At 39.3% G+C, this 13,250-nt stretch overlaps 1 protein-coding gene across 2 annotated transcripts; it reads left to right on the forward strand.

Annotated features, from left to right (window-relative positions):
- Positions 1-919: 919 nt before the first annotated feature.
- On the forward strand, positions 920-13,250 carry clint1a (clathrin interactor 1a). Of its 2 annotated transcripts, none has more exons than XM_031745158.2 (12): positions 920-1,102; positions 5,149-5,253; positions 6,010-6,106; positions 6,554-6,662; positions 7,013-7,177; positions 7,330-7,504; positions 7,684-7,903; positions 8,029-8,119; positions 8,679-8,738; positions 9,261-9,565; positions 10,562-10,781; positions 10,887-13,250. In XM_031745158.2, exons 1-12 carry the CDS (start codon positions 1,062-1,064, stop codon positions 11,183-11,185), a joined length of 1,887 nt encoding a protein of 628 aa, XP_031601018.1. In that variant the 5' UTR covers positions 920-1,061; the 3' UTR covers positions 11,186-13,250. The 2 variants fall into 2 exon arrangements, with proteins under 2 accessions (XP_031601018.1, XP_031601017.1); XM_031745157.2 differs by having other exon boundaries at positions 921-1,102; positions 9,258-9,565.

Below are 13,250 nucleotides of genomic sequence, written 5' to 3' on the forward strand. Positions count from 1 at the left end.
CATCGCCTTGACCTTGACCTCAAGATCACCCGGATTCAAATTTGCCGAAGACTTTTAGTAGATGCGCCTATGGTATGAATGTGAAAATCCTAGGTGATGTCCTTCTTGAGTTATGGCATTCAGAAAGTTTTCAGAAAACCTGACCTCTGACCTTCACTGGGAGTCAAATTTGTCCGCAAGCTTTATTAGATGCACCTATGGTATGATTTTCTACATCATCTTGTTCTCAAGTTATTGCATTCACAAACTTTGGCGTCCACTCCACTCACCTGGCTGACAACAATACCCTGTCAGGCTTGTTACAGCTGATGGGTAAGAATTGTTATCTAATTGTTTTTCTGTTACTTAATTACTTTGGTGTAGTATGAATGGTGATTATGGGGAAGGTCTTTATTAGTAGAAAAAGCTGTAAAAGTTGTGAAAATACAGTCTAAAAAGTCTAAAATGTATATCTATATATTCTCTTTTTTTAAAGCCATGCACTTGGCAAAATTCTGGCTGATTTGTTGGCTCAATTCTGGCCCCTGGACCTTATGTTTGACATCACTAATCAATTGCTTGCCCTAAAGTAAATCCGACTGAATTACTTTTATATGGGGTCTTAGTATGTTTTACATGTTTTGTTTTTGCTTTTTTAAACTTTACTGTTTAATTTAACAATTTCTCAAATTCAGTCAGAGGTCCTTATTCTAAAAAATATGTCTACGTCCTAGAACGTTTTTCCCATTATTTTAATATCCCCATAGTCAGTAATAGATGTGAATAATTTGCGAAAGCTCTTTCTCTAACTTTATATGAAGGTTAATGTAATTATGTATCAAGGTGGTGTCCGAATACACGCTATAAACTACAACTCCAATCCTGCTTTACGCAGTTTTGATGACGTTGCACGGGCATTTCCCGTAGTAACCTTTCCTGTCTGCTTGCTGGTGCGTTTGCGCCTCCTGTCTTGAAAGCGAGGTGAAGAATAGTTTACTTTCCAGAGTTCAAGGTTTGGTGTCGGTGTTCGTTTGGAGTAAAGGGTTTTGCCGAGGCGTTAAGCCCCCTTTCTCAGAGCCAACATGCTGAACATGTGGAAAGTTAGGGAGTTGGTTGACAAAGCGTGAGTATCTTCTAATCACAGTACGGCTGTAACGAGTTATTTGTGCTTGTAGTTTACCTGTTTGAAAGAGACACGTACCCAAAACTTTGACGTCACTTCATTCTTTACAAGTTAGCTAGCCTGTATGCTACTAGCGAATTAGTTAACTGACTTTTACAAACACCATACTTATTGTTTTAAGTGTGGGTGTCTTGTTTTTCTTACAGTTCTTCTTGCCTTGTCGTTAAGCTAAACTGTAACTAAAATGATATGGTGTGACTGCGCGTGTCATTTGTTCGTTTTCTCCGAAAGCGCATGCTAACTCGCTTGGCTAACATGCTAATTATTTAGCCTGTTGACTGGGTGGGTAGCTAGCTGACTAGGCTAGCCAGCTAAGCTAGTTTGACAGCTCCCAGGCTGTCACCCATTAAACAATGGGTGTTTTTGGAGTTATCTGAAACAGACGTGTCGTCCAACCCCTGTTTAGCTGTCACTGCAAGGAAATACATTTTACTTAATTAATTTAAGGTAGAAGTGTTTTACGTTCGTCTTGACACTTGTAGCTAAGTTACACACAACGTTGTGGTAGTTGTACCAGAGCCCTCGAGTTGTACTATAAGTTAGTTGTTCGTCGTTAAGTTTCAATACAAAAATTGTCCAGATTGTTTGGGATTTTCCACCACCGTCACGCTAGCACACACTATAAATTAACACATCGTGTTAGTGTTAGTCCCCCCTCCCTTGTCTTTAGTTTAGATTTCGTTATTTTCGTGCATGTGTGTGCCTTTTTCCAACATGTATTGAAAATGTTTAGTTTTAAGTTATTAGTTAGGTTAAGTTGTTGTATATTAATAATAATCATACTGGCGATGATGATAAAGTCAATAAAACAATGAGGGATGTTTTCCAGGGGCAGGAAGAGCAGAGTGTGTATTAAAATAAAAACACACCCTTTTTCTTTCTTTCTTTTTTTTTTTTTAAACTGCCTTTGCACTTTTGGCTTACAGTCATGTTGGTGGCAACCAGTTACCAGTAAACGTAAGTGTGTGTGTTAAGAAGTTTGACCACAACTTACGACAATTGTTATTTGAGTTGGCTTTACTGTTATTGAGGGTGCTTTATGTTTTTATTTATTTTTCTACTTAAAAGAGCCACTACAGAGTATTTATTTTTCAGGGACCAGTCACCTGCTGGATTTTGTAACTTGTTGGTGAATGTCAAGCTTTCTCTCCCCCCCTCTCTCTTTTGTTTGCTTCTGGTGCGTTTTTGCATAGTTTGATGGGAGTGTTGGTCAAAGCTTCCATGGCAGTAATTTATTACCTAACTTTATCAAAGAGCAAGCCAACACCTTTGTTCAGGACGTTTTGTTCTCCCTTGGTTGCTGGTTTATTTTCAGCTGATGACTGTACTCTGAAGCTTTTGAAGGCACGATTTTCTTAAAAAAAATATCTTTATTTTTTGTTCTTTCAAGGGTTTAGTGGCTTATTGTGCACAGTCAGACAATGTGAGTTAAGTCTATCCAAGAATGCAATTCTGTGGATGCACTTGACTCCCCTCTGTGTGTGTGACCTCTTGCAGCATGTTTTACTTTTGTTGGAGCGAGTCAGACAGAGAGGGTAACATTTATTTTACAAAATTTAACTCAGTAATTCCACATTTGAAAGAACGTATGTCTCAATTGAAATAAAGGAGCCAAAGCATAAATGTATAAAGGTGCCACAACTTGTAAAAACAATGGTCATGACATGCATGACACATTCATTCATCTACACACACACCCAGAAGCATGTAAATTATTTACTAAACTTAATGTTATATAGATCACACTATCATGCAGTATTGTGTGAATACTTTTTATTGTTGCATATATTTATTTCCTTATGCGTCTGCACCTTTTTTATTTTAACTTTTAATTTAAAGCAATTTGAATTGACAGACTAAGAGAGATTATTTTTATGCCTGAATGAGTGCGCCTTCATTCTAATCTGGCTTTATTTAAAATACTGGGTGGTGTAAGAGCTCGTGTCTTGAGACACTTGAAATTGGGAACCTGTTGACTTGTTTTCATAAAGTGTAATTAAATGCTGAGTCATTAAGACTGATTGTTCCCTTTTGCTAGTGTTGCATTCTTCCTCCGATTATTCAGAGGGTTGTAGGCACAATATTTTAATGTGATGAGTAAAATACTGATTTGTTTTTGTTTGTTTTTTTTTAACTTTTGTAATCAGTAAAATTAACACTAATATGAAAACTAAAGTGCAGTTCCACTGAAGAGCAAGGGAAATGTTTCAGCAGTATAGCAGCGGAAATATGTGTGATTGTGTGTCACTGAGAGTATCACAGCTTCCGTTTTATCTAGCTGATATCTAGAACAGCAGCAACCTCTGTGTGAAGATAAGCAGTTGCATCAGTGCCTTTTATTTTTTGTCTGTCATTCATGCATGACAGGTTAGCATTGTCCGTAAACTAGCTAGAGAAATTCTGGATATATAAAGTTAGAACTGCACACGGAGTAATCATAATCCTTTGAAAACTCTTGGATATTCTTCTTCCAAACCAAGTTTTTGGAAGAAGAATGTTTGAATGTCTGTCTGGGACTTCTCAGCAAATGTTGACTGTGATCCATGGTTGGGCTCAGAGGCTGATTTTAATCAGCTGTGAAAGGACTCTGGCGTGGTAATTTTCAAATACTTTTCATGGCTTAAGCCACATTTTACAAAAGAGAGAATGTTGTCAGAGTTGTAACCATACCCTGCAACTTGTAGCAATGCAGTCTGCCTGAAAACCACAGAGAGGGTGTATCCTTGTTAACAATATGGCATCAAATCAGTGTTGCTCCTTCAGCTGCTGTGCAGTTTATTGCTGATGTGGCAGTAGTGAAGGATGAGGTAGTACAAATTTAAAATTGCTTATTTGCCTTGCCACATTTTTAGCCAAAGCTGCAGCAGGGCATGCTCACTTATTTTAAAGACAATACCTGTATGATTAATGATCATAGTTCTGTGGTTCTGCAACAAACAAGTTTATGTAAGTTACTACACTAAGCGTGAAAAAGGTCTCAGGTTGTGGCTCAGTGTTACGTTGCATATACACTTTGGGATAGTGGCTATACTGCTTCCCTTAATGCAAACACTGCAGGAATTGTCTAGATAACCAGTTTATCCAGTTATGACTGAATAGATGCCAAATGACATGTTGAATTAAATCCCCTTTCAGAAACAGGGATTAGGCAAATAAAGATGCAAAATCTCAATTAAAAAAACACAATGGCACCAATGTCAAACAATGCACAGCAGGTGATGTAAATAGAAATAACTGAAGCAGAAATGATCTTTATGAAGAAAGGTAAAGAAAAACTATAAAGTCCTTTACTTTTTCTTTTTTTTTTTTAACATCTTGGTGCATCCCTTTTACACACTAAAGATAAGATGTGATATTTTTTCTTTCCCTCACAGAATGATGGCTATATTTTAAAATAGAAACTTAGGCAAGATTTGTGGACTCTAATCCTGGATAAATATAAGGCAGAGTTTGATTTGCCTTGGTTAGTTCTGTACTGATTGTGATTGGTGGTTTTTATTTCTTTAGTCTTTTATAATATATATAAAGTCCTATATATTTGGAATACAGATTTTAGCCTGAAATGCTTAGAGAGATTAATTGCTTTGGTTTCTTCCCATTTGAATCTCTGATTCCTGTTGTACTAGTTTCTAACTAGAGCTCACAGTCAGTCAGCACACTCTTCTTTTATTCATCACCATTTTAGCCTGCATGTATGTGTTTACACTGAATGCATTGTGCATTTGCCTGTGTAGTCTGCTGTTTTAGGTTTTGACAAGCAGTTATCGAGAACGCACGTGATTCTTTTGTTCTTTTAGCCTTTAAAAGAGCACATGTGGTTGTCTTAAGCACCTGTAAGTCTCTGATTTTATATGATTTTTCTGCTGTGATTCATGTTGTTGGTCTTGCTGGGCTGAGGTGTGGGTGCATAGTTTGAGCAGAAATGCCAAATGCAATGTATTATAATTGATGTGTGCATTGAAGTTTGTTTTTGTTTGTTATTATAGAACCAATGTGGTGATGAACTACTCTGAGGTGGAGTCTAAGGTGAGGGAAGCCACCAATGATGACCCTTGGGGACCATCAGGACAGCTGATGAGTGAAATTTCTAGGTAAGGCCAGCACACTGTAGTTTATTGTTTAGTTTATTTATGTTTTACTGAAAAGCCCCATAATTGTTCTGTAAATAAAAAGAAAACCTTCCATCTCTTTTATCTGCATGTCCATGAACATTATTTTTAAAGATCAGGCTTCTATGAAAACTCCAGCTCTTACTGAATGTTATGCCTCCTCTCTCATCAAAACAGGAAACAGGGCTTCTTTGAAAGTCAGCAGAACATTTCTAAACAAACGACCATAAAAAGTTATAGTTTAAAAGTTAAGCTCTAAATTACCTGCATCTGAATGTCTAAGAACTCCCGTGAACTACCTCTGATGTGTCTTACGTGACTTTCTTTAAGTGCAGAAAGCTTTGTCAAAAACTTATGAGCCCCGAAGTTATGAGTGACACAGAATTTTCTAATGACTCATTTAGGAGCTATTTTTAGCCTAAGCTAAGTTTTTACAAAAAATGGTTTTTGATGTTCTAGTGTCCCGCTTGACCTCTCCGAGTCTTTTCCTGCACAGAACTGCACACAATGAGAAAATTAAACCCCCAAGTATACATTGTTGATTATTTATGATATTCAAAGTGGACATCAGTGTTTGAGTTCATCTGGCTTTTACTGTTCATGCTTTCTTGCTATGCAACTATGCATACACAGATATGCTTAAATGCAGATATTCTTTTTTTTTTTTTTTTTTTTTTTTTAAACATGAAAGTAAAAAGTCTAAACTTCATTCCCCTCTTTGAATGTTTTTATAAACAGAGCCACCTTCATGTATGAACAGTTTCCAGAGGTGATGAACATGCTGTGGGCCCGCATGCTGCGGGACAACAAAAAGAACTGGAGGAGAGTCTACAAGGTCTGCCTCAGTGTTGTTGCAACATGACACAAAAGCGTGTTCTTGCATTAATTGTGAAACAAGGCTTGAAGACCTAAGTGCTGAGAACATTTTTCATTATGTATAACACTTTGGACCTGCTAAACTAAAATTAATAGATTTGATTTTAACTTTCCAGTCCTTTTTCTTTACTTTTAGCAATAATCAGATATCAGCAAGAACACTTTAAGATGGGTTAAGCTTGTTTTTTTTTTTTTATACAAATAACATACTGATGGATTTCACTCAGCAAGAGACGTGAAGATGAACCACATTGTTTGAAACACTGTGATTGAGAGTAAACTAAAGTCTGACACAGGAATCACAACTTGAGAAAACTGGATTAACTCCAAACTTGAAGTTAAAAATACAATCTTAAGAAACCTTTTTTTATTCCCCATTTCTTTTTTTCTTCCCCCCTCCCTTCAGTCTCTATTGCTGCTAGCCCATCTCATCAGGAACGGGTCTGAAAGGGTTGTGACTAGTGCCAGAGAACATCTGTATGACTTGAGATCACTAGAAAGCTACCATTTTGTAGGTAAGGTATCATTCTGGTCTTTTCTTTTTTTATTTAGATCTTATTTCAGAATGGCTAGCCATTTTGTTTGCTGAATGTTGCTGTAATGAGGTGAAAAGTTCTGTATCAACAACAGCTTTAATGTGAGCTGCAGTGAATTGAAGGAGGCCCTAAGCAGTGCTTAGTCCACAAACTCTTAGCATACTACTGTAAAGCTGCTTTCAGTGTCCCAAACCTTGTGTGTATTTTAGGCTTTGTTTACAAGGAAGGACACAATAATTATTACTCTTTGTCTGTGTCTGGAATTTGTGTATTACTGTTTTTAAGTTAATCACTTGTGTTATTCTTTCTCATTAAATTGCTACCCTTAGATGAGAATGGGAAGGACCAAGGTGTTAATGTACGTCAGAAGGTGAAGGAGATGGTGGAGTTTGTTCAGGATGATGACAGGCTTAGGGAAGAACGGAAAAAGGCAAAGAAGAATAAAGACAAATACGTTGGTGTATCCTCTGACAGCATGGGATTCCGAGGCTACTGTAAGTCCACAGATGTACACATATTGTAGTCTGAAAATAGAGGTGTTGGGAAAAGAGCAGCTGGAACTGATGTGATTACTTTTTGGTGTGGAAGTATAACCTGATATCCTATGATGTCCAACTCATGTTTGCTTCTCTTTTTCCACTAATAGCGGGGGACAGGTATGACTCTGGTGATAGAAAGTGGGATGATGACTGGGAGAAAAAAGGGCCATTCCCCTTCAGTGACAAGTTGGGGGAAATCAGTGACAAAATTGGCACCACCATTGATGACACCATAAACAAGTTTAGAAAGAAGGACAGAGACGACTCACCAGATCGATTCAGGTAGGATACAGCCTCCGATCTGATCTGCAAGGAAAATAAAAACAAAAGGAAAGTTTCTTGTTGCTGTTTAGGACAAAGACATTTGAAGATGGGATCTCAAAGCGTTGTGTTTCCTGATAGGTAGAATGTGTACAATGATTGTCTGGTCACATGACCTCACATGTTGTTTTTGTCCCCAGTGACAACGAGGAGGACAGAGGTCGATCGTCTCACAACGGCCAGCAAAGAAAAGAGTTCAAAGATGAAGAGGAGACTGTTACCACAAAAAGTCTACAGATTGTCCAAGCAACAGAGACGACAGCAACACGGAAGAGAGGAGGGATGCCATCCAAGAAAGTAGACCTTGGGGCCGCAGCACATTATACAGGAGACAAGAGCCCAGATACCACCACCAAACAGGTAGCAATAGCACTCCTGAATGAAAGAAACGAGAGAAGATTTTATTGATACGAGGCTGATTATGTTTACTCTGAGTCTTGAGTTTTTAGTTTTCTTATTTTATTTTTTGTTTGTTTTAATTCCAGATGCAGCCAGCTGCAGCCCCTCAGCCAACCAATGCTGCCCTTGCTGATCTACTGATGGTCGAGACAACACCTAGTCAGCCTGCTGCCACAGGTATAATGTCACTAAGTTTGAGAAACCTTTTGTGAAGCACACTCATAAGCTGTCTTATGAGAAGATTGATGAGACTATTATCAGTAAAATTTCTTACAGTAGACAAACTGGACAGGATCCTTCAAGAAACTGCTGGTCTCTGCCCAAAATGGAAAATACCTTCCAGTCGCTGCAATTGTGACACACCAGTAAATCCAGGACTAACCTTTTTAGTTCAGTGGTACAGTAGCACAAAGAAGAAACTCCGCAGAGTAGCTGCACAAACACACTAGACTCTACTGAAACTGTGGTGCCCAGCTGCTGATAGCAGCTTCCCATTTTTTAGGGACAGCAGGAGGAGGGAGTTGATGTATAGGAACTAAGTGCACCAGATGTTTTTGGAGGAGTCCCTAGTGAATGGAGAGGGCAGAAGCACTGAACAGATGTTAGGTCCCCTCCACCTATTCACTGCTTCCCCCTCCCCTCCCTCCTACACTTCTGACACTAAGGGAATGCTAACTATGGTGGAATGACACCTGGAGCTCACTTGTTTTAAATTTATTTCTGTTTCTCAATGCAGACCTTATCGGCGGATTTGCCGACTTCTCCTCACCTGCTGCCTCTGCTGGACTGTCCTCGGGTTGGTTTTAAAAGTTTTTAGATTTTGTTGTTTTTGTGTGTGTGTTGTTGGTGTGTGCATGTCTATGCTGTCCTGTTGCAACCATACCACTAGAATATTCAGAGGGATTCTGGGAGGGAGCCCTGGCCATATGGAGCCTGCTACCTGCTCTGCATAATAAGAACAGACACACATCAACTCCTGTTATGGATGACAAGGAGATGGGGACAGAGGAAGAAGTTGGTGGGGGTGGAGAAGGATTGAGAGAGATTTAGAGAGGGAGAGAGACATCAACCCAGGCCAGTTCAATAAAAATTTAAAAAGAGCCATCAGTGGTCACTGAGAATGTCCTCAAAAAAATATAACCTCTTAGTTAAGACTTAGCTTTTTATTGTTTACTGCCAGGCTCAGATTTGTGATTTTTGCTTACACTTATATTTGCACGTCTCGCAGTACAAATATCACTGTTTCGATGACAAATAAAGACACTGATGCAGCTGTTTGTTTTTGTTTTTTGTTTTTCTGCCTTTCTTATTGCAGCAGCACAACCCTCTAGCCCCAATGGAGACTTTGGAGAATGGAATGCTTTTCCTGGAGGTCAGATGCCAGCATCTGCTCAGACTGGCAACACGAGTGGAAATGACCTTTTTGCACCCATGAATGCAGGTCCTTCTGTTGCCACCCCAACCGCTGCCCCGGCCCCAGCTTCAGGCTCTGGTCTTGCCTCAGCAAACCTGTTTGACTTGATGGGGCCAACACAGACCCTCACCTCCTCTCAGAGCCTCAGCTTTAGCATGAGCAACACACAGAGCGTGAGCACCACGGGCCTACCCCAGTCTAAGTCACAGGTATGCATGATTGCACTCATTCATACACACATCCTTGTTAAATTATTGATTGTTCTACATATCATTACAAGACTCCTATCGGGTGTAAAAAGACCACAGGTGGAAGCGAAATCTCTCGGGTCACAGACTTTCAGGCTTCTTGGATACAGAGCTAGAGATATGGATCAGTGTGATGTATATAAAGCATAGCATGAGATATGAGTCATTGCTAGCTCCTACAGTAAGTTCTAGTGATTGGATCTGGATTTTTCTCAGTAATATTTTTAGATCTTGTCAATGCCGAAGCTGAGTTAAGCATGTTTTTGTGAATTCAAAATGTTTACCTTTTATTGTACCACATGCTTGTTTGCTCTTGGCCTTCAAATTCAAATGCTGTGCAAAATTTCTTTCACATGCCGTTTATAATAAATGAATGCCAGATGTGACAAGCTAGATAACTATTATCACTGAGGTTCAAATACTTCCATTTATCCTCTTACTCCCACTTTTCAACATTGTACCTTGACCTCCTTGTGTGATGGAGACATACTTCATGTGATTGAAAGACAAAGGACAAGCGGGATGGTGGAGAGTTAATGTGCAGCCACTCCAGATGCTCATCTTCCCCTGAGACCTTTCCATAACCACCCACTCCTCATTTTACTGACACAGAATGAGAAAAATGAGATTTAAGTCACAAAAACATTAAAAATCCAAGAAAAGCTCACATATGTTGACTGTATCTTCATGTAAAAAGGGTGTTGACCTACTTTAAGGGGGGGGAGGGATGTTTCAGTGAGAAGACATTTCCTCTATTTATTTTAAATGATGTGTTTTTTTTATTGAGTTAAGAGACTCGGGTAGATTTCCCTCTGTCGAGGTTAAGTGGGTCATGCTAAAGCTTTAGAGCCTTAAATAATGGAGTAAAAAAATGCATCTCTTAATTTTTTATTTTTATGAATTTGGCACAAATGAGCTCTTTTTCTAACATTGTGCCTGCCTCTTTATCTTTGCCAGCCCCTCCAGACAATGGGGGGTCCTCTTCAACCACAGCCGATGCAGTCTATGCAGCCTCTCCAGCCTGTGCAGCAGGGAGTGTCATCTCAAGGTGCAGGAGCCAAAGCATCCCTTCCATCCACCTGGTCAGATCACTCTGTTAACATCAGCCTGGACTTCCTAGGCCCTGGAATGCACCCCCCGAAACCCGCCCAGCCCAGTCTCAACACCCTTCAACAAGGTGAGAGGATTAGTACTTCAGATCTGACATGAATGGCAACAACTCACAGTCCAGGTTCTGGCTTAAGTCCTTTTAAAATTTTAATTTATCTTTTGTTAATTTCAGGCAACCAGGCACCTGGCAACATGCTCTCCCAGGGATTTTCCAATATGAGTCTGGGACCTACAGCTGTCCAACCTCCTGTTAATCCCATGATGCACCCTGGTGCTGGAATGGGCATGGCCCCCAATCAGGGCATGATGGGAATGAGGATGTGGATGCATCAAGGTGGGATGAATATGGGGATGCCACAGGGAGGTATGACCATGGGGATGCCTGGTGGGATGGGGATGGGGATGAACCCTGCGATGGCCCAGCAGCCCAAACAAGATGCCTTTGCTGACTTTGGAAATTTTGGAAAGTGATGGAACTGGAGAGCAAAGATTATAAGAGGAGCAGTGGCAGTCTCCCTCTCCGTCCATTGTTGAAGGATTGTTAAGAGCTGCAAACAAAGAGTACTTGAATGTCAATAATGTCAACTATCATAATACCAACACCCTGCAATCTCTTTTTTATAGTAATATGATTTGGATTTAAGTGAATGAGTGTGTGCGTGCACGTGCGTGTGTTTGAACCAATGATCTGTCAGGTCTGGGTTCATGGTCAGGCACTCTGATGACGGTGTGCCTTGTAGGTTAGTTGTATATCAGTGAGCAGAAAGAAGAAAGTGCCACTGAGAGAATGTCAGGGGGATTTGCTTTATAACCTCAATCAAATGAAATCACCAGAATTGCAAAAAATATGACTAGCTGCGTTTGTTTTCCTTTTTTCTTTTTGCAATATAATGTCGATAACTTGATGAATCATGAATTTCGATAGCTTGATCTGCCATTTTAACTTCCTAACAAACATCGAAGAATGTCAGGTTACCTTTTTCTTTTTTTTTTTGGTCATCGTTCTTCCTTCAACGTGTAAATAGAAATCTGAAGCCCTAACAATAAGTTATGAAGCTCATATGTGAGAGGCAGTGACAATGTGAAGAATTGCATCATGCAGACCAAATCTCTGATATGAATTAAGAACTATAACAAAGCACATTGACACCTTCTCTTTGTACATAAGTATCCAGACTCCAAACGTGCCTACAGCAGAAGTAATTAATTATTTGCAGTGAAAGCTATCAATTTGAGGAGTTGCTCCTGTAAGACCATCAATTTATTGCATTTCTTATTGGTATATAGCTATATATTTTTCTTCTGATAATTATAATTAGTTAGCATCCAAATGAGATAATCAGTAGGTAGAAAAGCCTTATACAGGAGTACAGAGTCCCTGAAAGGCCTTTGCCTTTTCTCTTCAGTCAACCTCTTTGAAGGCGACAATGTGACTGTGCAGTGTTGAAAATAGCTGCGTGGATGGAGTTTTTGTTCTTGGTACAAATATGCCTGTGCCTCAAGCCAAGTGTACTGTCTGTACAGATGGCAGATGCAGTTGTTTCACTCGTTCTGTTTGTTCATCTGATGCAACTTTTTTTTTTTCTTGTTTGTTTTGTTTTCAATCTATTAAGGCCAGTGAGAACTTCAGAGCTACAAAACACCAAGATAAATTCATTCAAACCTCAAGTGTTGATTCATACTGTTAAGATTGTAAAATGCAGCTGTCTGTTAATGTCCATCAGTGCATTTTGGTACATGACACCTTCCATGTTGATTAATGTTGTACATTAAAGCAGGAGCCGGAGTCCTGAAAAGATTTTCTGTCATAGCCACTATCAGTCCGAGTCTGTGTGTTTAGTGACTTATCAGGTACAGACGATTGTGTGAGAGGAAGCACTTTAACCTGCCATGTTTCAGATCAGCGTGTTGGTTGGATTGCATTTGTGTCATCGGGTAGCACATTATGAACAGTCCCATCCAGCTGTATGCCAGCTTCGTTATGCTATAGATGTACACAACATTGCACTTCAGTGGTTCAAGTGCCTGCCGGTGGTTGCCTCCTGATCCTTGTGATAAGTGATAGATAATCAAAATTGAATCTTGACTGCCTGACATTTTTGGTATGTCGACGCTGAGATAAATAATTCACTGACCACAGGAGAAGGCAGTGGATTCTGCAGCCTCAGGAGGATTTAAGTTGTGCTTTTCTATTCAACCCTCCTCTCAAGGGCTCATAAGGCTGAGCACACTAACACATAGTAGCCTTGCATCGGTGTCTGAAGCATTAAAATGACCAAAATCTGTTTGCTGTTTTTTTTGTTTTTTTCCTAATATATACAAATATATATACTGTAGAGGTTTGTTTTACGCATTTTCTTTTCTACTTTAAATCCTCTTGGTCCTCTCAAAAATGGGATTGTTGAAACACTAGTATATGCAAATGTAAGATCATGGAAATCCTTCTAGAAAATGAAATTTTGCATTATTCCCATTTTGATTTGATTTATACATCAAGATTCTTTATCTACAACATTAAACAGTTGATTGAAATTTG

This window comes from Oreochromis aureus, linkage group 2 (genome assembly GCF_013358895.1).
Source record: "Oreochromis aureus strain Israel breed Guangdong linkage group 2, ZZ_aureus, whole genome shotgun sequence".
Taxonomy (NCBI): Eukaryota; Metazoa; Chordata; class Actinopteri; order Cichliformes; family Cichlidae; genus Oreochromis; species Oreochromis aureus.

What these genes read in the sequence shown, in the direction of transcription:
- clint1a (XM_031745157.2), top strand. Translation starts at nt 1,062, where the DNA reads ATGCTGAACATGTGGAAAGTTAGGGAGTTGGTTGACAAAGC. An exon ending in GACTCACCAGATCGATTCAG is followed by an intron (nt 7,505 to 7,683) that starts GTAGGATACAGC and finishes TTTTGTCCCCAG; the next exon opens with TGACAACGAGGAGGACAGAG. An exon ending in TACCCCAGTCTAAGTCACAG is followed by an intron (nt 9,566 to 10,561) that starts GTATGCATGATT and finishes TATCTTTGCCAG; the next exon opens with CCCCTCCAGACAATGGGGGG.